The sequence below is a fragment of the Tachypleus tridentatus genome, chromosome 7 (assembly GCF_004210375.1).
Source record: "Tachypleus tridentatus isolate NWPU-2018 chromosome 7, ASM421037v1, whole genome shotgun sequence".
Classification (NCBI taxonomy): Eukaryota; Metazoa; Arthropoda; class Merostomata; order Xiphosura; family Limulidae; genus Tachypleus; species Tachypleus tridentatus.
Genome location: NC_134831.1, coordinates 128,211,987 through 128,237,967, shown reverse-complemented (window position 1 = coordinate 128,237,967; position 25,981 = coordinate 128,211,987). Strand labels below are relative to the sequence as shown.

Below are 25,981 nucleotides of genomic sequence, written 5' to 3'. Positions count from 1 at the left end.
TCATCAGCATTAGTCTGTGTTATGTAATTTCACTCTATAGTAACTATACAGTACTGAGCAAAAATGTTAGGAAAAGAGAAAATTTTGTCATTCATTCCATTTTATGGGGCTAACTCTTACATCACATTACAAAATGTAAATTTCAACACTACAGAATGCTTTACTGATCCATGTTGATAACTAAATGAGGTAGGATGAGAATACATGTTCCTTAGAAGTCCCAAATACTTGGACCAAGGGCATGTCATAAGGGTTCTGCTTGAATGAACATACTGATCACGTTTAGGGTCTGAAATAACTGTCATAGTACTCTATGTAGCGTCTTAACTATATATATAGAGAAGCTAGAAAGGAGCTAGCATATAGTACTGGTATATGCCAGATGAAACCACTTTAGTAGCAGTCCACAAATAAACCTAGATAAAGACAATGTTTAACACTATGTATTGAACTTTGTTATTTCACAGCCAAACAAGCAAACAGAACTGTCAGTAGAACAGAAAGTTTGCACAAAAGCTACACATGATTGCACACTCTGACAAATTGCTGCAGACTTAAAATGCTACCCAAACACTGTCAAGTACACCATAGATCATGAAGCCAAGACAGGTAAACTTGAAAATGGGAAAAAGGCAGGACATCTAAAATTAATTACACTGATGTTAAGTATCTTTATTTATGCAGCCTTCAGGACAGAAAGAAGACTGCTACTGATCTCAAGTATGAGTTAAATGACCATGTATGATATATGACAGAAAAGTGTCCAGATCTACAGTTTCGAGAAAACTCAATAAGAATGGAAAATTTGGTCGTGTAGCAGTTAAAACACCATTTACTTTGACTCCAAATATTGTCAAGAGACTGAAATTTGTTAAAATGTACAAAAACTGGACTGCTGATAAGGGTGTTCTGGACAGAAGAGTCCAAGCTTGTTGTGTAGGTTGTTATGTCTCGCAACAGAAAGGTGAAAGACACTTACCTCAATGCATAGCACTTACCATGAAGCATGAGGGAAGTAGTGTGATGTTTTGAGATTGTTATTCTGCTGAGGTGATCAGAGATATTTGCAAAACAGATGAAATAATGGACCAGCACAACTACCATCAGATACTGATGCATCATTGTATATTCAGTGGTTTGCATATTATTGGTAAAGGATTCTACTACTAAATAGATAATGATCCCAAACACTGATCTGATCTATGCAGGAATTACATAGCTAAGAGAAAAGCTAGTGGTGTCTTTCAAATGGTCCAACGGCCCCCACAGAGCTCCAGTCTCAACCCAATTGAGCAGATCTGGGATTTGGCAGATCAAAAACTTAACAAATCAAAAGTTATTTTGAAATAAACTTTATGGGAGTGTATTAGAGACAGGTGGAGTAAAATACTAAAGAACTTGATCAAGTATATTAAAACAAGACTCTGCAGTTATTAAAACAAAAGGGGGACACAGAAAATATGAACTGTTTACTAAACTCAAACATTTCTACTGAGTTTATGTTGTACTAAATGTGAAGATTAATAACATTTGATGTTTCAACTGTAATTTAACTTCTATTGTTCTTTGACAGTAGCCTGAAATCTAATGTTTGACTTTGTCCTAAGATTTTTGCATATTGTTGTACATGAAAGAAAAACGATAATTTATCAAATTCATGTTATGATTACTGAAAAATGGTTCTATGTGATCTTTGAGAAATGTTTTCAGTAGCAAAGAACTGTTCATATTTTTAAAATTCCTAGTCTCCAGTTAAATGGCATTAAAGCATTTAGTATTATGTGTCCCCTTGAGTGGCACAGTACTGAGTCTTAAGACTTATAATGCTAAAAATTGAATTTCAAAACCAGTGATGGAAACGGCACGGATGGTCCATTGTGTAACTACATACTGAAGTACACGAATAAGTAAGCATTGGATAATTATTTTTATTTCTCCCTCTCTGTTTGTGTTTATACAACATAAACAGTTAAAGTGTAATGTATTTTTAATTGTATCATACTATGTGTAAGACACATTTTCTCGAACATGATCCGTACTTTCATCAACCCAAGTATTTGTCAAACAGGAGTACCTCTTTCTCAATTAGCAACAAAAGAAAGACGTTAATACAGTGCTTCATCCATTGTTCACAATGTGACCTTAAAAGCTAATAATCTTTCACTTACACTGAGATGTTCATCAGAATCGTCTCTTCAGTGTTATGTTTCTTTTGCCATTCAATGGTATAAAGAGCTGCCATAGCAACAAAACTGTAAAACATATTAAAAAAACAACAACAAAGAACTTGTTCAATAAGTTCAAACAATATTTCATGTTTATAATGCACATTTGTTGTTTATATTAGAAAAGGAAAATTAAACACGATGGTATTACTATTGGGCAGAGTTGCTTGAGAAGATGTTGCTTGAGGACTTAATATCAAATTACAAAAGTTCTTCTTAAATGAAACTATTGAAATTATGAAAATGCCATTATAAAAAACACATTAGTTATTCATTTAAAATATTCTCAACCTCCAGGGAGTCTGGAAATGTTATCTATACAAAAAAATTAATGTATTTACACAGATATGAGTAAAATACGTTTTTAAGTATTAATTACTGCTGTAATAATAGAAGGCTACCTCTGTATCTTATATTTTTATATATAACAATAAATATGTACCTTAAGAAGCCTAATGGTAAGCATTATTTATATGTAGTTTTTAAAGAAAAGCTGTATATATATTTTTGCAGGATTTTTTCAGTCAGAAGATCGGAAACCAACAACCTACCAAAAAGTCATAATCAAAAGCACAGTGATGACGGATCCTTGAAGAAAACTGTTCACGCACGAGGCCTGATCATCTCGTTTTCTAAGAGGCCGATGATGACGTGCTTTCTGCAATCTAGAAGGAATGCTTGTCTGACTGAAAAATTAGGAAGTTCAAAGTGTAAACAGGTCTTAATAAACTCTATTAAAAACTCTCACAATAGAAATAATTGCTTTGTTTCACCTGTTTCATAAACAGAAGAATTACGTCTCATGTCATGTGAATATAATACTGATGTAATTTACCCTTACTGTGTGTGGAAACAATTGATTGAGGTGATTTTTGAATTTAGTCCAGTTTACTATATTGAAACCTGGAAGCTTAGGGCTATAATCCTAATTAGGGGAGTTTATACTAGTGTGGTTGTTATTTAATGAGAAATATTCAGATCAATTTTTGTAAATTATCACACTACCACAACTGACTGGTTGAAGTTAAGCAAAAAGCTACACAATGGGCTATCTATGTTCTGCCCACCATGAGTATCAAACCACAGTTTGTAGCAGTGCGAGTCTGCAGACATACCACTGTGCCACTGGGTGTTGGATTACCACAAGAACATTCCTTATTATTGGATATAACAACTTTTTTCAATTATTTTAAAATAAAAAGGGAATTATCTGAAGCTTTATCAAACATTCATGATTTCCAACATTTTGAAAAAAAGCAAGTTATCAATTTTGACTTATGTATACTTAGCAGACAATAATTTATAATAAAAACAAACTTGTTCTTACTATGGTCTTTCTTTAAACTCAGTTATTACCATACAAGTTTACACGGTTTTAGATGTACAATCCCTCACTGTTAGATAAAACAAAAACAAACAAACAATACTTCAGTGTTAATAGTGATAGAACACAATCACAGTTGAATCCAATTGGAATGTATTACTGTTTGTTTTATAAAAATCAAATCTGAAGCTATATAATAGTTAACACAAACTTAGTAAAACAACTTTTAGACCTATTGAAAGCACTTTTTGAATCACGTTTACAAATGCTATGAAGAAATTGTTATGCAAGTACTATAGCAATGTTTTCTGACTTAGCTATAATCTGTTATGTGATCTATGTTAAGCCTTGTTAAATTCCATCAAGAAATTCAGCTTTATTTTAATACTTCAGAACTGTTATTATAAACTAGTAATGAACGGTTTTTTTTGTTATACTGCAAGTTTGAAAATCAACTCATATATTATTGTTGTTTTCTTAGTGAAAAGCTACACAAGATATCTGCACTTTGATCACAATGTGGAATGGACTTTAGTATTGTAAGTCCATATACACTCAGTGAGAGATCAATCTTTTTGTATAAAGATGTTGAGAATATATAATAAAATTAAAATTATTTGCAAAACAAACCTAATTTCAAAATAAGATAAAGACTTGATTCATCATACTGTTGTCACAATTTGGTGGTTTCACTTTGAACATTCAATCATAATTTGTTTCGTCTTTAATTATTTAACACAGTTTAAAAATGTTTCACTTCAATGATTTGTCATATTTCATAGTTTTCTAGTTTAACCATTCAATAGTATAAAGGGCATTTCAAGTATTCATCATAGTTTAAATGTTTTTCACTTTAACCATCAATCACATGTCACATTTAATTTTTTTTTTCAACTACTCATCTGTGCTAACTGACAAATGAGCATAATATTTTGGGACAGCATGGGACCTATTGGTCTCTCTTGGCTGTTCCATCTTATAAACTTAACTAGTATAGTTAAGAAAAAAATCTTAAAGCCAACCCTTATCATTCATATACTAATCAAGCTTTCTTTTAAACTCATTTAACTTTACTTCCTCTGGAGCATTTGAAAGCAACCAATTCCAAAGACCAACCACCCTGTCAGAAAAATGAAATTGTCTTAATTGAAGATGACTCTTACTCTGCCAAAACTTGTGTGTGTCCTCTAGTTCTACTATTCTCACTGTTAAATATGAAAACATATGATGCATCAACACATAACACTGTCAATTCCTTTTATAATCTTAAACACCTCAATTAGATCCCCCAACTCTTTTTTGTTTTTAAAGAGAAAACAATCTGAGAGATTTCAGACTACTTATATGACAACCACTGAATTCTGGACACAATTCTACTAGTCCTTCTTTGAACCTTTTCAAGCAATTCAACGTCCTTCATAAGGTAAGAAGCCCAAGACTGAACACAATATTCAAAAATGTGGCCTAACCAGTGATCTGAACAATGAAATTATAATTTATTTGGACTTGTATTCAATGTTTCTGTAAATACAACCTAAAATCATATTTGCCATACCACTAACAACAGTACACTGCTTGGATGGGTTAAGAGACTGATCAACCATTACACCAAGATCCCTTTCCTTTGTAATACTGTATTTATTTATTTATTTATATATACAATGGAACCCCTCTAAGTGGCCACCCCTCTAATCAGGCCAGTTTGTCTCAGTTCCGAGGGTGGCTGCTTCAGACTGGTTCTCCTGTATATATATTCTTTTTTTTGGTTTTTACTGATGTTATGTGCAAATATAGACTGGCTACACATACTAATTTTTTTTAAACATTTGTAGTAATAAAGAATGACTTGATAAGAATTTTTGGCCAACTATCTGTTCAGAACCAAATAACAGTTAGGCTAACCTGATAATTGTACTTCCACTCGATGTGGACTTAAAGCTATCTAATCTTTTAAGTCTTTTTAACTTGCAGTTGATTCGTTCCAATTCACCAATCCTGGCTTCTAAGTTGTCTGTAACTCTACAAAGCTCCTTCACAGCCCCAACATTCTCCATAAAGATTCGTTCCTAGGATTTAAAACTCTAAATCAATCATTATCATTGACAAAAGAGACCAGAAATACATACATCTACTTGGTAAAACTAAATAAAAAAGTGTTACAATAATATACACACAAACATATAAACATCAATTTTATGAAATTAAGGCTTCACAATGAAGTAACTTCATACAATAAAATGTATTCTTTTTCCATTACTGAGAAATAATATGACGAATGTTGTCTTTTTTTTTGTATTATTAGTTTATTTTACATGTAAATGGTATTTACAGTTAAGGTATGCAAGACAAACGTTTAAGATAACGTTTTTAATACACTTATGACATACCTTACTTATTTTTATTTAATTATCTTTCTTTCCATATTTATAAAATATAACATTGGTATCAAATCAAGATAGCTCTGTGATTCATGATGATGAGAAAACCCACTTGTAGAGAAAAATATATGTAAAACGACTGGTATGGATCAAGAAAAGCTTTTATGTAGAGGAACAAACAACGTTTTGACCTTCTTCGGTCATCATCAGGTTCACAAAAACAAACAAACCTGACAATGACCGAGGAAGGTCGAAACGTTGTTTGCTCCTCTACATAGAGTTTTTTCTACCCATACCAGCTGTTTTTACTTATATATATAAGATAGCTCTGACTATTTCATTTTCTTTAAATACATACTGTGTACATATCAGTACAAAAAATTAAAATTAGCTACCATTCAAATATGATTGTGTTTTTGTTTTGTTTTGTCCTGTTTTAAGAATGTAGAAGACGTGAAATTTAGAAAGAGCAGATTTAAGAAATCTTTAAAGCTACAATGACAGTTATTTTATTACAGCTTACAATCGATTCTTGTTAGCATTTATAACATTAACAAAAAATTAATATTTTCTATTTCTGAAAGACCAGTACCTTGTTTACAACAAGAAAGTTTTCAATTCTTTCTCCATTTGGAAGAACAATGTCACCTGTTTCTTTCACAGCATCTGGAAGAATAGAACTAATTTCTTGAGCTATGACTCCTGTGTCTGACATTTCACTGCTTGATAAACCTGCTTGTTGAGCAAACTCTGGTGTATAACAAAACTTCATAATTCTCATGTTTGACACATTCTGCAGTTGCTTCCGTGAATCCAGCTGTTGCAAGATGAATGTTAAATCATGTTTAAAAACTATTACAAAATAAATTGGAATAAGCAAACATAAGATAATGTTATAATTTATCATCAGTTTGTCAAAAATAATGCAATGTTAAGAACTACATATTTAAATATAAAACAAACTGCCAATTGACTATGAAACTTACAGAAGTTGTTGACAGTCTTAGTTCAAATATTTTTTTACCATGAAGCTTCAGTTTAATTTTCATAACATTGTGTAGTTCCTAAATACAAGAACGATTTATTCTTACCTCAGTCGTATTTATCTTCACTCTGAAATCTGAAGGTTGAATGATGTGACCAGTGATTTTTATGTTTCCATGGACAACAAGAGGATCATCTGGTCTGTCAGTATTTATTCCTACCCGGCCCTAAGATTCAAGAAGCTGCACTGTTATTATGAATTGCTTTTAGATAGAGCCAAAAAAACATAAACAAGTGAACCTTTTTATATTAGTTTCTGTTGAAGTAAAAAAAATATTTTGAACAAAATATATATAAATAAAATCTTGAGTAAATATAACAAAAATGAAGAATAATTCATCTTCTTACAGAACCCAATTATCTATGAATACAGGCATATATATATATATATTACAACTGGCTGGATATTCTGAATAAAATAACATTTTTTGATACATTAATTATTACATTTTGAAGTTAAAATGTTAGCATAAAAACCTGTAGGTTTCCAAGTATAACAATATTATAGTTTTAAATATTTGACACACCAATCAGCTTTCTGAGTTTGTTAATTACTATCCATAGGTATTTAGAAACCTAACAGTTTCTAAGATTATTTTTTGTTCATCTTAAGACAGTAATTTTCTCATACATCTAATAACATACAAGGACTTTGAGAAATCTTTTATAAATCAAGTTTGAAAATGGATGCTTACTTTTCTTAACAATTATTTCTTCCACTAATGATTGTTTATTGTACAGAATTATAATTGTAAACATGGTTACAGGTATATTTATCCATACCTATATTATCAAGTGTACTTCCTAATAAACATTTCACATGTTAAAGAAATCAGAACATCTGATAACAAGACTAAAGTTTGAAACAACAAATCCCAGTAACTCCATTAAATGAATGTACATAGAATCAGTTAAGTAAGTGTATCCATTAAATGAATGTACATAGAATCAGTTAAGTAAGTGTATCCATTAAATGAATGTACATAGAATCAGTTAAATAAGTGTATCCATTAAATGAATGTACACAGAATCAGTTAAATAAGTGTATCCATTAAATGAATGTACACAGAATCAGTTAAATAAGTGTATCCATTAAACGAATGTACATAGAATCAGTTAAATAAGTGTATCCTTAAATGAATGTACATAAAATCAGTTAAATAAGTGTATCCATTAAATGAATGTACATAGAATCAGTTAAATAAGTGTATCCATTAAATGAGTACAGGTCTGTTGTACACAAAAAAGTCAGATGTGTTACTGAAGTTTTGTACTAAAGATATGTCTATGCAGTGTCAGAGTTAGTCTGGGTCAGCCTCTGACAAGGTGATATTTATGTGAAGGATACAAATTCTGTCCATTGCACAATTTGTAGATCGTACTTGCATAACCTCCACAGCTTATTTAATGTATATCTAAAGTTTTTCAGGATCTGCTTTTACTTTATTTGGTATTTTCTGTACTCTAACATGAACTGTAGTAATCAGCAATGTAGGGTATCATGAAATATTAACAACTCTCTCATCAAATGCATAATACCATGTTGAATGGCACACTGTACAAAGTTGGTGAATGTATACTTTAATCTCCAACTGTGCACACAGGGATAAGTATGAACGTCACAGTCAACTGTTAATTTTGTTCCACCATAACTAGTCTTAGTGATATTCAAATAATTCTTCTAAAATTTCACACATGTGTTCAGCATCTAGTTGTGATGTCTTTGCAAATAGGATGTACAGATGTTGTAAAAGGCTCTAATACTTTTGCATACAAGTAAAATTAACATACTTCAATGATTATCCAACAAAACCAATTTAATCCTATTTCTGGGTCTACTTTCTGGGATGGGGTAAGCCAATTTTCAGAGATGACACGTATTTGTACACAGTGCCTACCTTAGCCGCTGCAGAGTCTTGGGCAAGACAAAAAGTGTTTTGGGCCTTTCACAGTATTCTATAATTAAAAAAAAATTAAAAAATGGTGAAAGAAATCCTATAAAAGAAAGATGTGGTATGTTCATCAGTAAGTCAACTATATGTTTTTTTGGGTTTTCAGCTGCACTAAGAGGTGGGGTTCTCTCTCTTGTACACTTTATTTGGAATAGTCAATGAGCTAAGTATTTCAAGGATTATGGGATACTGCAGAGTTCTTGATCTGACATTCTTCATCTTGTGGAATCCTCTTCCTAGCCTCAGTAACCACAACAAGAGTCAGTAAGTGTAGTATCAGACAAAAATATTTTGTATAATGTGTTTAGTTATGTCATTTGTCTTCCTATGTTGTTCATATTCACAATATTACTCTGAATAACATCACCAAAACCTGACTTTTACACGTGCTTGTAACTATGTTTCAGATATCAGCGTACCAGAATACCATGTATGCCTTATGTAATTACAAGCTTGAAAATGTTACCAAGTTCTCATATTCATCTTTCCACATGTGCAATCAAAACAAAAACGTTTTTTACCATAACACACTCTATAGTAATGACTCTTAAAGCTACCATGGCTCTAAAATACTACACAGCCTTTTTATTTCAAACTATTTTGTCACTTATGCAATGACAGAGTATCTTTGTTCGTTTTGAATTTTGTGCAAAGCTACATTAAGGCTATCTGCATTAGCAGTCCCTAATTTAGCAGCGTAAGACTACAGTGAAGGCATTTAGTCATAACCACCAACTCTTGGGCTACTCTTTTACCAAAGAATAGTGGATTAACCATCATATTATAACATCCCCATAGCTGAAAGGAAGGGCATGTTATTAAATTTCTATCTTGTCCCAGCATGAACCTCCAACCAAATTAACAAAAGCCTATGGACTGTGTGTTCTTGTTCAGAACTCAGTATAAGAAAAAATAAAATATTGTACACTTTTTGTCATGCATGTGTATGAATACTTTTATATATACTGATGTATTCCTACACATGTGTATGGACACTTTTATATATACTGACGTATTACTACATGTGTATAGGTACTTTTACATATACCGATGTATTCCTACATGTATATGGATATTTTTGTGTGTTTTCTTATAGCAAAGCCACATCAGGCTATCCGCTGAAGCCACTGAGGGGAATTGAACCCCTGATTTTAGTGTTCTAAATCCATAGACTTACCACTGTACCAGAACATGTGTACCATACACTGATGTATTCCTACATGTGTATAATACTTGTTATCAGTCTTATGCACCACAGAAATAACAAAATACTTGTGTGTTTGTATTTTGGCAAGCTTCTAAACAGAACCGACTGTTTTATGTGTGAATAAATCACATATTTGACTGAAAACAATCTAGAAGATGAAAAGTTTTGTTTTTTTCCCATTAATGTGATAAAACAAAATGTTATGCATTTGAAAATATAAACAACATCAAATTTGAATGTTATTCAATAAATAAAACGATTCAGTGCAAAAGAAGGACATTAAAAACTAATTTGCAAAAGTTCTAATTCGATAGTGAATATGTCCCCACATTTCTTTTAATGTATATGATTTATGGATCTGAATTAGTACACACATATAACTTATAGATCTATACATACATTTTAAATCTGTATTATTTATTCTGGTTTATCATGTTTTGGCTTGTCTCCTCTACACTATATTAGCAAACAAAGCCCCTGAATTTAAGTACAGTGAGTGGATATCAATAAATGTCATTAGTCAGTAAAGAATAAAACTTACTGCATGAAATATAGAATCTGGTGTTTGGCCTTTCTGCCAAGAGAGTTCTGCATCACTTTCAAACTGTCCAGGATTTGATGCCTAGAGAAAAAAAAAAAATTATTATTTTGAAAATATATGCTTAAAACTGTGAGTCATTGTGATAGGTTTCTTTTATATTGGGCATGATTAATCTTTTAAAGTACAGCTTAGTATTACAGATCGTAAAGATAATAGTAATGATTTGCAAGCTAAACATTCACTTAAGCTACAGTTTCATGAAACAGAATAGTTCAATGACTGAAAACACCAGATAAAATATAATTTTATTTTGATTAATCATGATGAGATATATAATATCCTTATTCACCAGACAACACTAGATAAAATATAGTTTTATTTTGATTAATCAAGAAGAGATATACAATGATATCCTTATTCACCAGACAACACTAGATAAAATATAATTTTATTTTGATTAATCAAGAAGAGATATACAATGATATCCTTATACACCGGACAACACTAGATAAAATATAATTTTATTTTGATTAATCAAGAAGAGATATACAATGATATCCTTATTCACCAGACAACACTAGATAAAATATAATTTTATTTTGATTAATCAAGAAGAGATATACAATGATATCCTTATACACCGGACAACACTAGATAAAATATAATTTTATTTTGATTAATCAAGAAGAGATATACAATGATATCCTTATTCACCAGACAACACTAGATAAAATATAATTTTATTTTGATTAATCAAGAAGAGATATACAATGATATCCTTATACACCGGACAACACTAGATAAAATATAATTTTACTTTGATCATTAGATATAGTTGGTTGGTTGATTTAGTGTTTTATGGCACAAAACAGCTAGGCTATCTGCCCAAATATCCGGTAAAAAGTTAAGAGGAAATTTAGTAAAATTCATAAAAGGAAATTAAGGTAAAACAAAACAAAGTTAAAAAACACATAAATAGAATAAAACCAATGTTTACATCTAGTCTGCAACGTTAAGAGAAAAACTACAGTAATTCAAGTTGTAAAGGACTTTCTGTAGTGTAACTGTAATTATCATAACTCGCCAATGAGACTAACAGGTAAGTACAAAAACCACCGTCAGTCACCTGAAGTTGGCCTTTCCATCCTGGTTCCGAGTTATTTGACATTATGGCCATTTTCAAAAGGGAAAGTAATAAAAATGTTTTAAAAGACGTGTATCAAAAGTATAATAATAACTCGCCAGGATGACAAACTGATAGTTCAAACAGAAGCGTTAGTCATCTGAAGTTGGTCTTTGCAGCCCCGGTTTCGAGTTATTTAATGTTACGTCCAGTTTCTAATTTCAAATTGAACAAGATAAACTGTGATTTTTAAAAGAGCACCACATTAAAAAAGGTTTAATGTATAAAATAAAATAAAACTTAAATGGCATTAAAAAGATTAATGGCCTTTAAAAACTAAAAAACATTACCAAGGTAGATAGTGTCACCATCACCAATAACACTGTCTCACGTTATGGACAAACTTTGGGACACAACATGTTTAAAATGGTGTCGCCGTTGTGAGCAGTAACGACGGCAAGACAGTAAAATGCGACTTATTGTGTGACCTTAGTGTTACACAGACAACACATTGGTGCATCAGTCCCAGATAAAAGAAAACGATGAGAAAAACTGTGACCAATGCATAGTCTAGTCAGAACAACTTCCTCTTTCCGATCCTTACAGAAACAAGATGGCCAAAGACCAATATGAAGTTTTATTTGGGAAAGCTTATTTTCGCGTTGATCACTCCAAGTCGATTGCCAGTTGGCACGGAGCCGAGCCTTGAATACAGGACCATAGTCCACGTATGGAATAGGCACAGCGGTGACAGTGCCAGAGCAGATAGATTTAGATGCCGTGTCTGCAAGCTCGTTCCCGTGAATACCAACTTGGTCCGGCATCCAGAAGAACTGGATAGAAGTAGATGTTAAAGAGAAATGGGCCAGTTGGTTTTGAATATCAGCGAGAACAGGGTGTGAACCAACGTGAAGCGATTCCAGGGCTAGTAGAGAACTAAGCGAGTCAGTATAAATCGTGCAGTTCGAGTACTGCTTAGCTTCTATGTGATCCAGGGCAAGAGAAATGGAGTAGAGTTCAGCAGTGAACATATAAGCTGTAGAGGGGATGCTGCATGCAACCATTGAACCACAACAAACCATGGCAGAGCCCACACAGTCACCTGATTTTGAACCATCTGTATAAATAGGAATGGAAGGATGATTCAAAAAATGTTCAGCAAATAACAGACAGTATTTCCAATCAGCAGTGTCTACTTTTCTCAGATGACTTAAAGATAGATCACAATAGGGGACTGTAAGAAGCTATGGTGGGATGAGCTGAACAGTGAATACAGCAATGTTATCCAAGAACAGACCCAATTCATCCAACTGCGCCTGGATACAAAGGCCAAAAGGAGCAATGGCAGAAGATCTGTTCTGAAAAGTATGGCTCACTGAGGAAGGAAAACACAACCCCAGGTGGGATGCTTTGGTAAGGGATGAAGTTTTGAAGCATATAGTAAAGACAGCTGCAAACAGCAAAGGTGCAAAGAAGGTTCATGAGACTATGTATAAGGTCTGAACTGAGGAAGTGCAGAAAGCCCCAGTGTAGAGCCAAAGTCCTTGATGATGAATAGGGTCCAGCATCTTTAAGGCCAATGGTCTGGCAGAGCCATAGACCAGTGATCCATAGTCGAGTTTTGATCGAATAAGAGCACGATATATCTTTAGCAAAGAACGTTGATCTGCTCCCCAAGTGGTGGAAGAGAGGACACAGAGGATGTTCAGTACTCATGTACATTTGACCCATAGCTGCTTGATGTGTGGTATAAAGGCCAGCTTACGGTCAAAGATAAGCCCCAAGAACTTTGTCTCAGGGACCACAGGCAGCACAACTTCACCGATATGGAGTTCAGGATCAGAATGAATATCCCATTGGCAACAAAAGTGCATGCAAATGGTTTTAAAGAGAGAGAAGTTAAAGCCATTTGCTGTGGTCCACTTCAGTAAACAAATAAGGGCAGTCTGTAGCTGCCACTCAATATACCTCATGTTCAACGACTGACATGAGATATGAAAGTCGTCGACATACAGCTCATTTTTTGCAACAGTGAGAAGGAATTGTTCACTGATGGCATTAATTTTTATACTGAAAAGTGTGACACTCATAACACAGCCATAAGGGACACCAAGTTCCTGTAGAAAAGAATGGGAAAGCGTCGAACCTACACGAACTTGCAATCTCCTGTCCACTAAAAACTTTTTAATAAAAACGAGCAAATGGCCACGTAACCCATATACATGGAGGTCTCGCAAAATGCCATACCTCCATGTTGTATCGTAAGCCTTCCCAATGTCAAAGAATATTGATACAAGATGTTGTCGTTTCAGATAGGCTTCTCTGATTGACGTTTCAAGTCGAATCAGGTGGTCCATGGTGGAGCACTGTCGTCAGAACCAACACTGGGTGGGCGAGAGAAGGTTGTTTGATCCAAGGAACCAAACAAGACGAGCATTAACCATCCTCTGTAAGGTCTTACAGAGACAGCTCGTCAAAGCAACTGGGTGGCAGTTTGAAGGAATCTTGGGATCCTTCCCAGGCTTAGAAAAAAGTAGGACAATAGCCTGGCGCCAGGAATCAGGAAAAACATTTTCCTGCCAGATCCAGTTAAAAACAATCAGAAGAATAGCAAGAGAAGTAGGAGATAGATGGCGCAGCATGTCATAGTGTACATCATCAGGTCCAACCGATGCACTGCCAGTCCAATGAAGGGCCAGTTTGAGTTCAACAAGTGTAAAGGGACAATTATGGTCATAGAGACAATCAGCTCGAAAGGAAAGAGGTGATCATTCTGCCCGAGTCTTGATGGCCAAGAAAGTGGAAAAAAGAAGCAGAAGTGCTACATACTCAACAAAAGCTTTTACCGAGAGTATTGGCAATGCTCCAGGTATCAGCTACTTCCTAGCCATCAGAAAGGGGAAAGAATTATTTTGCCCAACTGACCTTTTGAATCTTGTCTCACATGACTTTGGTACTGGTGGTAGAAGATATGCTGGTTGTGAACTTAATCCAAGATTCCTTCTGGCTTTCACGTCTTACTCACCAAACATGTGCATGGGCCCACTGGAAAGCGATGCAGTTTGAGAGTGTGGGATATCTATAGAAAGTATCCCAGGCCTATTTTTGAGCCTTCTGTGCCATGTGACAGGCAGGATTTCACCATGGACGAGGATATAGTGGAAAACGTGTCGAGGTTTTATGAATACATTGAGCAATTATGAATACATTGCTTATATAATACAGTCAGTTACTGCTGCCACACAATCGTCTATTGATGGCTTACAGATGATGGCAGGATCAAGTTCTGCAAGAGCAGTGAAAAAGGGCCAGTTTGCCTGATCCAGCTTCCACCGGGCCATGCGAGTCAGGTGGCATCGACCACGGCCAGTCTCTCTCAAAATTATAGGAAAATGATCATTGCCTCGCAGATTATTGTCAATCCTCCATGAAAAATGGGAGAATAATGAAGGAGAACAAATTGAGAGATCAATAGCAGTAAAGGACTGACTAGGTGCATGAAAATAAGTAGAAAAAATAAGTTTGAAAAGTACTTTTCAAACCAGTATTGAAAAGAAAAAGGTTGTGATCAGAGAGCATATGCTTTACAGAGCGACCCCTCCTATCAATATCAGTACTTCCCCAGAGGGGATGATGTCCATTAAAGTCCCCCAGGATGAAAAAGGGAGACGGCAATTGTTCAATGCGAGCATCAAGGTCTGATTGATCATATGCCTCTCCAGATGACAGCTAGAGAGAACAAACAGTGATGGTATGTCCCAAGGAAATACGGATGGCTATGGCCTCCAAGAGTGTGTTGAGTGACAAAGACAGGGTGGGCATATGCTGATCAACCAACAGTGCCACCCCTCCATGCATTCGTCAACCACACAGCCTATCATTTCTGTACAGAGAAATCTGCCAAAAGGTGACTGTATCGGCAGGTTTCAGAAATGTTTCCTGTAAGGAAAGACATACAGGATGGTAGGAAGCAATCAATGTTTTGATGTCATCCAGATTAGAACATAAATCTCGACAGTTCCATTGTATCAGGGTGGCCATTTTAATTTATATGCAGGCGAATTGGGTGGAGAATCCTTGTGTGTACCACCACGTCTTTTTTCCTTACTGTCCTTATTCGAGGGAAGTCTATGGATTTCCGTGAATCCTGCAGTGGGTCGATTGGGCAGATCTTTGCTGTTGGAAGGGGATTCCAGTGAATGAATGATTGTTTTGCATCTTGGGGTTGGAGAAGAAGATGTACCCGAGGAAATGCCTGTACCCAGAACCAAAGGATGTGGATTTTAGGGTTTGTTGAAATGTATGTTAGGGACAGAGATGGGTGTTGAAGTTGTTTGGAGAACGATTCTTTTGGAGGCACAGAGAGATCCGTCTGCACTCCCACTGTAGTTGTGGAATGAAGTGCAGCAGCATTTGTCTGAGATGAGGTGGTGGACAGCAATTTTCGAGCCTCAGGATAAGTAATGTTATGAATCGTTTTCAAATGCTGCACCTCTTTTTCTTCCAACCATTTAGGACAAGAACGAAATTAGAATGGGGAGAGCCATTGCAATTGATGCAATGAAGGTCCGTTTCACACTCGTAGGCATCATGATCCTTGCTTTCGCGATGAGCACACGTCAAGGAACCACGACATGACGTCTTTGAGTGACCGAACCACTAACACTGGAAACATCAGAGAGGGTTTGAAATGTACGGCCGTACTCTGCAATTAAGATAACCTGCCTTGATGGTGGCAGACGGACGCGGTGACGTAAATGTGAGAATAGGGGCATTGGCTGGCATCATAATTCCATCTTTGTGAGTGGATATATACCTCACTGCAGAAACTCCTTGGGTGGAGAAACCAGCAAGAATCTCTGACTCTGGGATGTTCTTCAAGTCCCTCTCAACAATAACTCCTCGTGATGAATTCAAAGTAGCATGAGGTGTAACCTCAACAGGTACACCTCCAATTGCCTTTGAATGCAAGAGGAGTTCACTGTGCTGAGATTTGGATGTTTCCACCAATATGTCACCAGATCAAAGCTTCTTTACTGACTTTGGAGAGCCAGCAAGTCCCTTTTGTCCCTTATGAATGAAAAAAGGAGACATTTGGCCTAAAGGCTTGTCTCAAAGTGAATGCAATATAAGAAAATGAGGTACAACAGGTGGTACAGATGGTGAGGATTGCTGCTCAGAATCTTCAAGATGTGGTCGTTTACCTATAGACTGTTTTTACACTATTTTATTAATATTTTTATTTGGAGTATCCATAATAAAGAAAGGGAAATTTCGGAGCCCAGTGACCCCATCCACCATGAAGTCATACGAGGGGACGCACTACAATGTCAAACGAGGACACTGCAGCAATGCCAGGGTTTCATGAGCACTATACTCAAACACCAGCATCAGATACAATGTCCACAACACCTGTTGAGAACATCCAACTTAGTTGATCCTAGCCCGAGTGGACCAGCCGATTGACCCAAGAGGGGCCACCCCAAGGCCGCCCGTCTACAGGAATTCAAGGCCAAAGTGGTGTGTTAGGGTTGGACCCCTCAATCGCCAGGATCCTCTCCTCCTCTTGCCGTGCGTGGCAACACACACGGCAAACACGTGGGTGGGTGTTTAAATCCCAGAGGAGGTAAACTGTAATAATAGAACCTTCCCTGGGAGGTCCCCTCACCACGTACAGGAATCCACACCGAGGGGAGATAAAGATATAGTGTTACTTGTTTTTATAAGTTTTACTGATAAATCTCAGACTGTGATACCTCAGTATTTTAAATATTAGATTCAAAGGGTAAAGCTCTTAAAAAAACACAATCTTAGACAAAGTTCATGTAAGTTTATTAAAGATCTGAATGAACAACAATTCAGTCAACATGTTTTGTCTTACTATAGTATACATGTCTTGAACGTTGCTTATTTTAAGAATTTAATATGGTTTTATCATTCCCAAAGACAAATTAAATTTTATTTAAAATTAATATTCCTAGTAAGCTAAATGGATTGTAGTTTTCATTATAAATATAAAACAAAACATTTCATAAACATTTTGAATATTGTATTCAGTGCTTTAAAATAATAAAAAATCACTAATTTAGAATGACTTTGATTTTTCAAGATTTGTTTACAATAATAAAAAGGTTACACCTAAAGTGACTCTTTCCTTAGTTAATAAAAAAATGTCCTAAATTTTCATTATGATTCTTGTCTTCTTACTTTCCTTAAATGTTTTATTAATAGAAATGTTGTCTTACCCTAACAATAATTTTGTCAGAAGAGTATGCTACCACAGGATAAGCTTGTTCTCCAACATGTGCACAAATACTGACAACAAGATTGAAGAAACGCTGGTCAGGATTGGGTTTCCCCTTTTTACGCATGTTGTTGGTTGTGGTTTCACTGAAGTGAAGCCTTCCAATAGTGATTTTTGTAACATGATCATGCATGAGATCAAGTCTAGAAAATATCCATAAATAACTTTGTAAAGTTCAACATATTAAACTGTAAACGAACTAACAATCTGATTTATTTTTAACTTATTTTTAGTGAAACAGCTTATTGAGCTCGAAACCTAAAATATTCCCAGGAAAGAAGCAACTTCTACGTTTCACATTAAAAGCGTATGTTACAGAGAAGACACTATTCTTGATGACGAGAAACCCACTTGAAGTAAAAACGTATTTTTAAGAACTAAGAATATCGAAAAGTTGTTCTGTAGTTTATTTTAATTAAAGTTTTAATAGCCATGACAGTCGTCTTGAAAAGAAACTATTCTGTTGTTATTGGTCAAATAAAAAATAATTTTTCTCAGAATCGAGGATAGGTGTATACAGTAATTCAGGAGGCCACTACCGTTAAACATGAGAAATAATAGTTGATATGATTTTCTGTTAATTGTGGCAACAGAAGACACCATGAACTCTTGAATTCACAGTTTGAAACTACAGCCATTACGTCACTGATAACCTGAGTATACTACAACATATATCAAAATACCAGTCTACGATAAATATATTTTACAGATAATCTGAGATACATAGACATGGTGACTGTACCCGTGAAGCTTAAAGTTATGTTTTATTCTCACCCACTTGCTCTTGTCCAGAGTTATCGACGAGAGATGAAATTCCTCAGTATTGGTATAACTTAGTAGTAAATGGCTAATCAAGTGATAGATTAAGCGTCATATTTATTTCTACATGTGCTTTGGTTTTTTGTCATTATTGTACTGATTTTGATCTAAAGTTGTAACTAAAATATTACCTATGTTAATGTTCTAAATGTAAAATTCATATTTAGTGTACGTATAAAAAATGCAATGAATTTATAACACTGTTCATCAAAAACAAATATTTTTCCTCACTCACTACACTCTGAAGCAACTTTAAAAAACAACCAACTTACACAGCTGGCCGGAATAACTGCTTGCTCCGATCAGACTGAGACTGCTCAATTTTGATTGTCTGAGATGGTAGCTCTACCTATACGTATCAAAGAGAACTATTAATAAATATTACACATAAATTTATAATTTATGTATATATCATAATGAGATTATTTACTAGGACCCATGTTCGAGGTCTTGTAATTCCAAAGATCAAAGTTCAACCCTTATGGTAGGCACAACCTATTGCGCAGTCTTGTGCTTAACAGTAAAGTTTCAACACTGCATAAATTAACTTTAATAAAGTCCAGAGATGTTTTCTATTTACTGAAGACAGGTCAAAGTGATTTGGTCTCTTTGAAATCATTCAGTTGAGAGCTTACATGGACCCTGTAGAAGGATTGGTATATGGGCCCATCCAGAACTAAATAAAGGACTTCGAAGATCTGGACATAAGTGAGTTAAATATAGTTCACTACTATTTATTAATGCGTGTGTTTGTGTGTGTTTTCTTATAGCAAAGCCACGTCGAGCCATCTGCTGAGCCCACCGAGGGGAATCGAATCCCTGATTTTGCTGTACTAGCGGGGGGCTATTTATTAATTACAGTTTAAGTAATACACAAACTCAAGCGATGGCTAACTCTAATATTTATAATAAATATACAGTAATGATAACGGGTTTTTTATTAAGCAGTCGAGCAAATATTTATGAAAGAACAAACTGTAAAAATGTGTTAAATAAACAATTATAAAGTAATAGGTTTATATGAAACGACTAAAACTGCCCTTATTGTAATTACACAGTTATAAACACATATATTTCAGTGAAACATCCAGTTTACGATATTTGTCTCTTAGTCTGGAAAAGCAAAGGTGCCAAAGCAATTGCACCTATTTCTTACCCTGTTCCCGCCACCCATTCACGCCAGATTACAATATTTATTTACAGCTACATACAATCTTATTACATATTTATGCCTATGTAGCCTGCTAGTATTGTTTTGAAATTAAATTGCAATTGGATATCCACTATATTTCAAGGGTCCCCCAGTGACTCAGCGGTATGTTTGCGGACTTACAATGCTAAAATCCGGGTTTCGATACCCGTGGTAGGCAGAGCACAGATAGCCCATTGTGTAGCTTTGTGCTTAATTCAAAACAATAAACAATAACATTTCAAGGCTATTTAGAAGTACATATATTCACAACTGACATTAGTTTTATAAGTATTTGCTTTGTTAAGATTGCGAAGTCCAGAACTTTATTCTCAGATTTTATTACCTACAATTACTCATATTGTTGCCCATATCCCATTTAATACCAAGAAAAGTCTTGCTGGTACCATACTCGTGACGTTAGAATATTAAAATCCATAGAATCGTTTTTTTTTAGTTGAAAACAAGACTACAACATAAACCCACTGCAAGTAAAATAAGTGTATTGGGTAGAACTGAAAATATAAGAATTAACAAACTTGATTTTTAGAAATGATTTAAGAAAGATTGTACAAACAAATCTATCCCACGCATATTAAGAAAATCTTAAGCTTCAACAGACGCGTCAAAAAACATTGGTTGACTAATTTTCGAAACACTTAAAATTTCAACGTGTTTGTGATTCAATAATTATACGAACTTATAAAGTTGCTAAACGCAACCAACGTCTTTGGATTTTTGTCCAAATGGACTGTTGAAACAGATGCTGCAAAACCTTCGTCTTTGTACACTTGATATATTATGGAAACCATGTAGGGATGAGTGGTGCGCTTTGAACGTAACAGCCTTACGCCGGAATATTTTGCATTGAAAACTACGCTGAAAAGCTGTAGTCAATATTCACGATCATCGCGCAGAACGTGGACTAAACGATGTTGCGAGGCTCCAAAATTATGTTAATATAACATATTCAACAATCTATAGATGTAAACGAACTTTGTTTTAAATTTTAAATTCATCTCTATGTTTTTGTCAGTTACGCCACCCATACATTAAGTTAAATGATATTAATTAGTTGTTCGATTTAAAAGTTCACGCCTTCTGGGTTCAAAAGTGGTAAATGTCAAAGTCCACAATAAGAGCTGAAGGACTTTATATTAACATTGTTTTCAGATATATCAGCCGAGCTTCACTCATCTTCAACTTGTTAAATGATCCTTCCATGATGGTACCTGGGATTGTACTGGAAATGCAGAAAGTACACCAGAGTTTCGAAAGAGCGCCTGAATAAGGCGGGTGAGTCAACAGTAATGACAGTCTAAATGAACTGTCACACTACTGTGATTGAGCACAACACGTTGTTTTGTTATTAATTACAACGCTATACAAAGGGCTATCTCTGCTCTGCTTACCATGGGTATCGAAACTCGGATTTTAGAATTGCAAGTCCGTAGACATGTCGCTGTGCCACTGGAGGGTGAGAACAACACGTTGGTCGAACTGAACAGAAAAACTGAACTGTATTTGTCAGCACAATTATAGTTGGGAAGTCTATATTATAACACTATACAACACGAATTTTGTTCCTGGATAGTATGTGTTATTTCTTAATTGCTTATTTTGTAAAAGTACAGAAAATGGCCATTATTCCCATCAAACTTTGCTTTTGTGACCTGGATAATGAAATTTGGAAATTAACCTATTTTCTATGTAAAAATGGGCAAATTTGCACATTTTCATTTACAAAAGGTCTGAATAAAACAACATATGAATCAAGATTTACATGTATTTATGCTAAAGTTATACAAAAATGTTTAAAAGTGAGTAGTTTTTCGAGATTTGCGACTGTAATGTAAATCGCTTTCACGTGTCAACCCCCAAATATAATCTCCCATCATGTTTTCGGTATACGCTCCCAGGTCACAAAAGCAAAGTTTGAAGAGAAAAATAGGACTTTTCCTTTTACTTTAGGCATAAGCAATTGGGAAATAACACTTTCTGTCCAGGAACAAGAAAAAGTAAAAAATTTGTTACATAGTGTTATTTGTTTGTTGACGATGGTAACTTTGATTTACGAAACTGTTGATACAATTTCATCCTACTTGAAAACTTGACACCTAATTCTGTTGACTATGGGTTAACCTTTGAAATCAGGTCACGTTGCTTTCAAATATTTGGAATGTAAGGACACGAAAGTTGAGACAACAAGATCTCAAGTTCAAGTGTCAATTTAAGAACTTGAAAGTAAGATAAATGAGGAAAATTTTGATATAACGTTTTGAAACAGCTGGAAAAAATAAAACCCAACAAAACAGATGCGAGTTACTGAAAATCTTACCCTGGAAATGTTTTCTGTATACGGGATCCACACTTTATAATTTAGGTAATATTAACTGATAAAGGTTGTTTCCTTTTATGAAGTATTAGTTTTGATGCTAAGTTCTCTCAGAATTTGATTTTCTAAAAAATTATTTTTGACGTTTATTGGTTGTTTAATGTTTCCAAATCCAGAGGAAATCTTTGTGCTACAACCATGGCTGCGAACTACACATAAAGAAAAGAAATCAACTGTGAACTTCTGGCTTATGAATACAAGTTGTTTACTCGATAACTTACAGAAGCCGTCCAGCTTCTTAAACTGAAAGTAATTCATCAGATGTAACTGATATGGTAAAAAATGGGTTTAGAGAAACGTATCCTAATTCGTATCATTCGTTGCTCGATTCTAACACTGCCAATCATATTTTGTTCTCGCGAGTGTTCTTTCACCGTTTTGTTTGTTTTTTAATTTCGCGCAAAGCTGCACGAGGGCTATCTGCGCTAGCCGTCCCTAATTGAGCAGTGTAATATTAGAGGGAGGGCCTGGCATGGTCTAGCGCGTAAGGCGTGCGACTCGTAATCCGAGGGTCGCGGGTTCGCGCCCGCGTCGCGCCAAACATGCTCGCCCTCCCAGCATAGGGGAGTTACAATGTGACGGTCAATCCCACTATTCGTTGGTAAAAGAGTAGCCCGAGAGTTGGCGGTGGGTGGTGATGACTAGCTGCCTTCCCTCTAGTCTTACACTGCTAAATTAGGGACGGCTCAGTGCAGTGGGCTAACAACCTACTCACTTAAATACTTGTTGAAGAATCCGCAAGCGATGGAATCTAATGGTGATAACTAACTAACTAATATTAAAGGGAACTCCTGAAAGTGCAAGCATATTTGGTGCGACGGGGATTCGAACCTGCGACCCTCAGATTACGAATGGAGTGGCTTAACCACCTGACCATGCCGGGCCTAATCGTTTCGAAGCTCGTCGAAAGCTTCATAATGTTAAAATCTCGGGTTCGATACTCTACACTGAACATAGTACATATAATCTATTGTGCATCTTTACGACAAAACAGTAACAACGACAAAATCTCTTGATACAGTGTGTATCAAGGTGAATAAAGGTTAATTAATTAAGTTGGAGAAGTTATTTTAAAGCATTAAAAATATATATAATAAACAAAGGTTATTCAATGCTCCTGTGGCTGTTTAATGTTTTACCTTTACTCCGTAAAAGTGTACGTAAAAATTGTCTATCTTTCTGAGGCCTTCTGGGGTTTTGACAAACTGAGGACTTCCAGTTGGATGGACTTGAACTGTAACTTGAAAATGATTTTTCTTCTGACAGACAAAACATTCATCTGTGTTACTGTAATTAAAACCTTTGTCGGCATCAACTCTACAGCTAAAAGGTGGTCTAAAAAGAAGATGAAAAATAATATCAACCAGTTTGAAAAAACAACAACAACGAAAAACAAAAAACGAGCGCTGGATGGCCCTGTGGTTAAACTCTGGATTTCCAAGATGGTGATCCACGTTTGAATTAATGTGCAATCACAATATACCCCCACCCCAATTTAAGCTGTAGGTGCGTTATAAGTGTAACAATAAAATACGTGCCACAGATGATGGGTGGTAGAGTACGTCTAACTAGCTGTCCTCCTACTGGTCAGTAGTTCAGAGTTAGGAACGCCAGTCCATAGTCTCAGTAGCTTTGTCAGATGATGGGTAGTAAAGTACGTCTAACTAGCTGTCCTCCTACTGGTCAGTAGTTCAGAGTTAGGAACGCCAGTCCATAGTCTCAGTAGCTTTGTCAGTTGATGGGTAGTAAAGTACGTCTAACTAGCTGTCCTCCTACTGGTCAGTAGTTCAGAGTTAGGAACGCCAGTTCATAGTCTTAGTAGCTTTATCATAAAGACAAAATATAAATTCCGTGAAAAAAAGGTAATGTTTCGAAATATAACCGACTCACTATATTTTAGTTTTAATATAACTACTTGAATTAATAATTCTAATACTGTTTTGGGTACTATGTATGGTATACTATGACGAGTATAGATATATTATCTATACTTTTTAGGTATACGCTAGTTTAACTAACATTACAAAAATACATCACTTTTAAAACGTGTAATAAATATTCATTCCCATTATGCACAGCTGTGCAATATTAAAACAAACCTATAGATTAATCAATAAAAATATAAAAATACTAATAAGTAACGGGAATTAATATCAAAATATGAAAGAATTATTGATATAATAATTTAACTGATGGGTTATTATACTACGTATCATAACCTGGTGGATTTTATACAGAAGTTAAGAGCACAGATGATTTAGATAAGAGTGACTTACAGTTCTTTCAGAGAAGCATCACAGATGACATGCCATGAAGTTTGTTGGAAAGGTTGAAATCGTATACACTGGAAAGTTGTGTCCAACAACATCCCCCCTGTCTCAGACTTACTAAAGCTAACGGATACTCATCTTCAGGTTGTGAAAGAACATTCATTGCTGAAATATTAGGGGGGAAGAAATAGTTAATAATGCAATTTCTCAACTTCAACAACCAAAAAATACGTTCGAAATACAATTGAACAAAGTTTGTTTGTTTTTGATTTTCGCGCAAAGCTACATGAGGTAAAAACCCGGCTTTTAGTGTTATAAGTCTGCAGACATACCGCTGTGCCACTGGGGGGCATGCTAGGTTCTGTGTGGTCTGTCCTAGTGACACTTTTGGGTTTAGACATAGCGATATAAGATTTTTGTGCAAACTACACCTGGCTCTCCTAAACTTTTAATCTTATCCAGATGTGCTAATTATAGATAATACTGTAATTAAAAGTAATGGTGATAGGTGGAGTAGCCGTGATGTATTATCATGTCTAACTTACAACTAGCATGTTAAGATCAAAGCTACATTAAACTCACCAGGCTCTTGTTTAATGGAAACAACTCCATTGTGTAAACTACTGCTGAGAGAAGCTTTAGTGGACTCAGGAAACTTTATCTTCTTTCTTAGATTTCCATCATCATTATTAGTTAAACCTTCTTGCAACATGTTCTCACTGTAAGTATACAAACAAATATGAAAACATAATAAAGATAGGATGATATTTTCGACTCCTTTTGAAGATGTCAAGTTAATGTCGGGAAATAATCAAACACTGCTAAAGATTTATTTTCATTGTGAAAAACACAAACAGCACCTTTCTTTTTACAATTTCTAATAATAGAAACACAAGAGATATAATATTACATACTTTTCTGGTGAATATGTATACTAATCAGCCCGAATTTAGGGTTGTTCTAGGGTAGAATAATCTTTTTAGATATATTATTTTATCTCATCAGTGGTTTACTTTATAATATGGAATGAGGTGGTGAAACTGATTTGATAATGTTTTAAGAACACTTCATTATTTGTCAATGATAACTGTTATGAGCCGATAAGAAAACTGAATCTATTTTATAAAGAATGAAGTATATTGAAGGTTAAAACTTTATAAGTTTGATGTCACCCTGATTCCTATGGTGGAAATCTTGCGCAAGAAGTGAG

The 25,981-nt window shown here is 34.9% G+C and overlaps 1 protein-coding gene across 3 annotated transcripts in view; it reads right to left on the bottom strand.

Moving 5' to 3' along the window:
- LOC143256572 (myelin regulatory factor-like) overlaps positions 1-25,486 on the bottom strand; it is a 35,547-nt gene extending 10,061 nt beyond the window's left edge. For all 3 annotated transcript variants that reach the window (XM_076513947.1, XM_076513948.1, XM_076513949.1), the window contains exons 1-11: positions 25,354-25,486; positions 24,778-24,936; positions 23,641-23,836; positions 19,190-19,266; positions 18,040-18,241; positions 10,672-10,752; positions 7,019-7,138; positions 6,520-6,744; positions 5,452-5,615; positions 2,777-2,911; positions 2,169-2,252 (exon numbers count right to left, since the gene is read on the bottom strand). In XM_076513947.1, the coding sequence (XP_076370062.1) occupies positions 2,169-2,252; positions 2,777-2,911; positions 5,452-5,615; positions 6,520-6,744; positions 7,019-7,138; positions 10,672-10,752; positions 18,040-18,241; positions 19,190-19,266; positions 23,641-23,836; positions 24,778-24,869 (1,376 nt within the window). In that variant the 5' untranslated portion in view covers positions 24,870-24,936; positions 25,354-25,486. The remainder of the gene's footprint in view (positions 1-2,168; positions 2,253-2,776; positions 2,912-5,451; positions 5,616-6,519; positions 6,745-7,018; positions 7,139-10,671; positions 10,753-18,039; positions 18,242-19,189; positions 19,267-23,640; positions 23,837-24,777; positions 24,937-25,353) is intronic.
- Between the last annotated feature and the right edge of the window lie 495 nt (positions 25,487-25,981).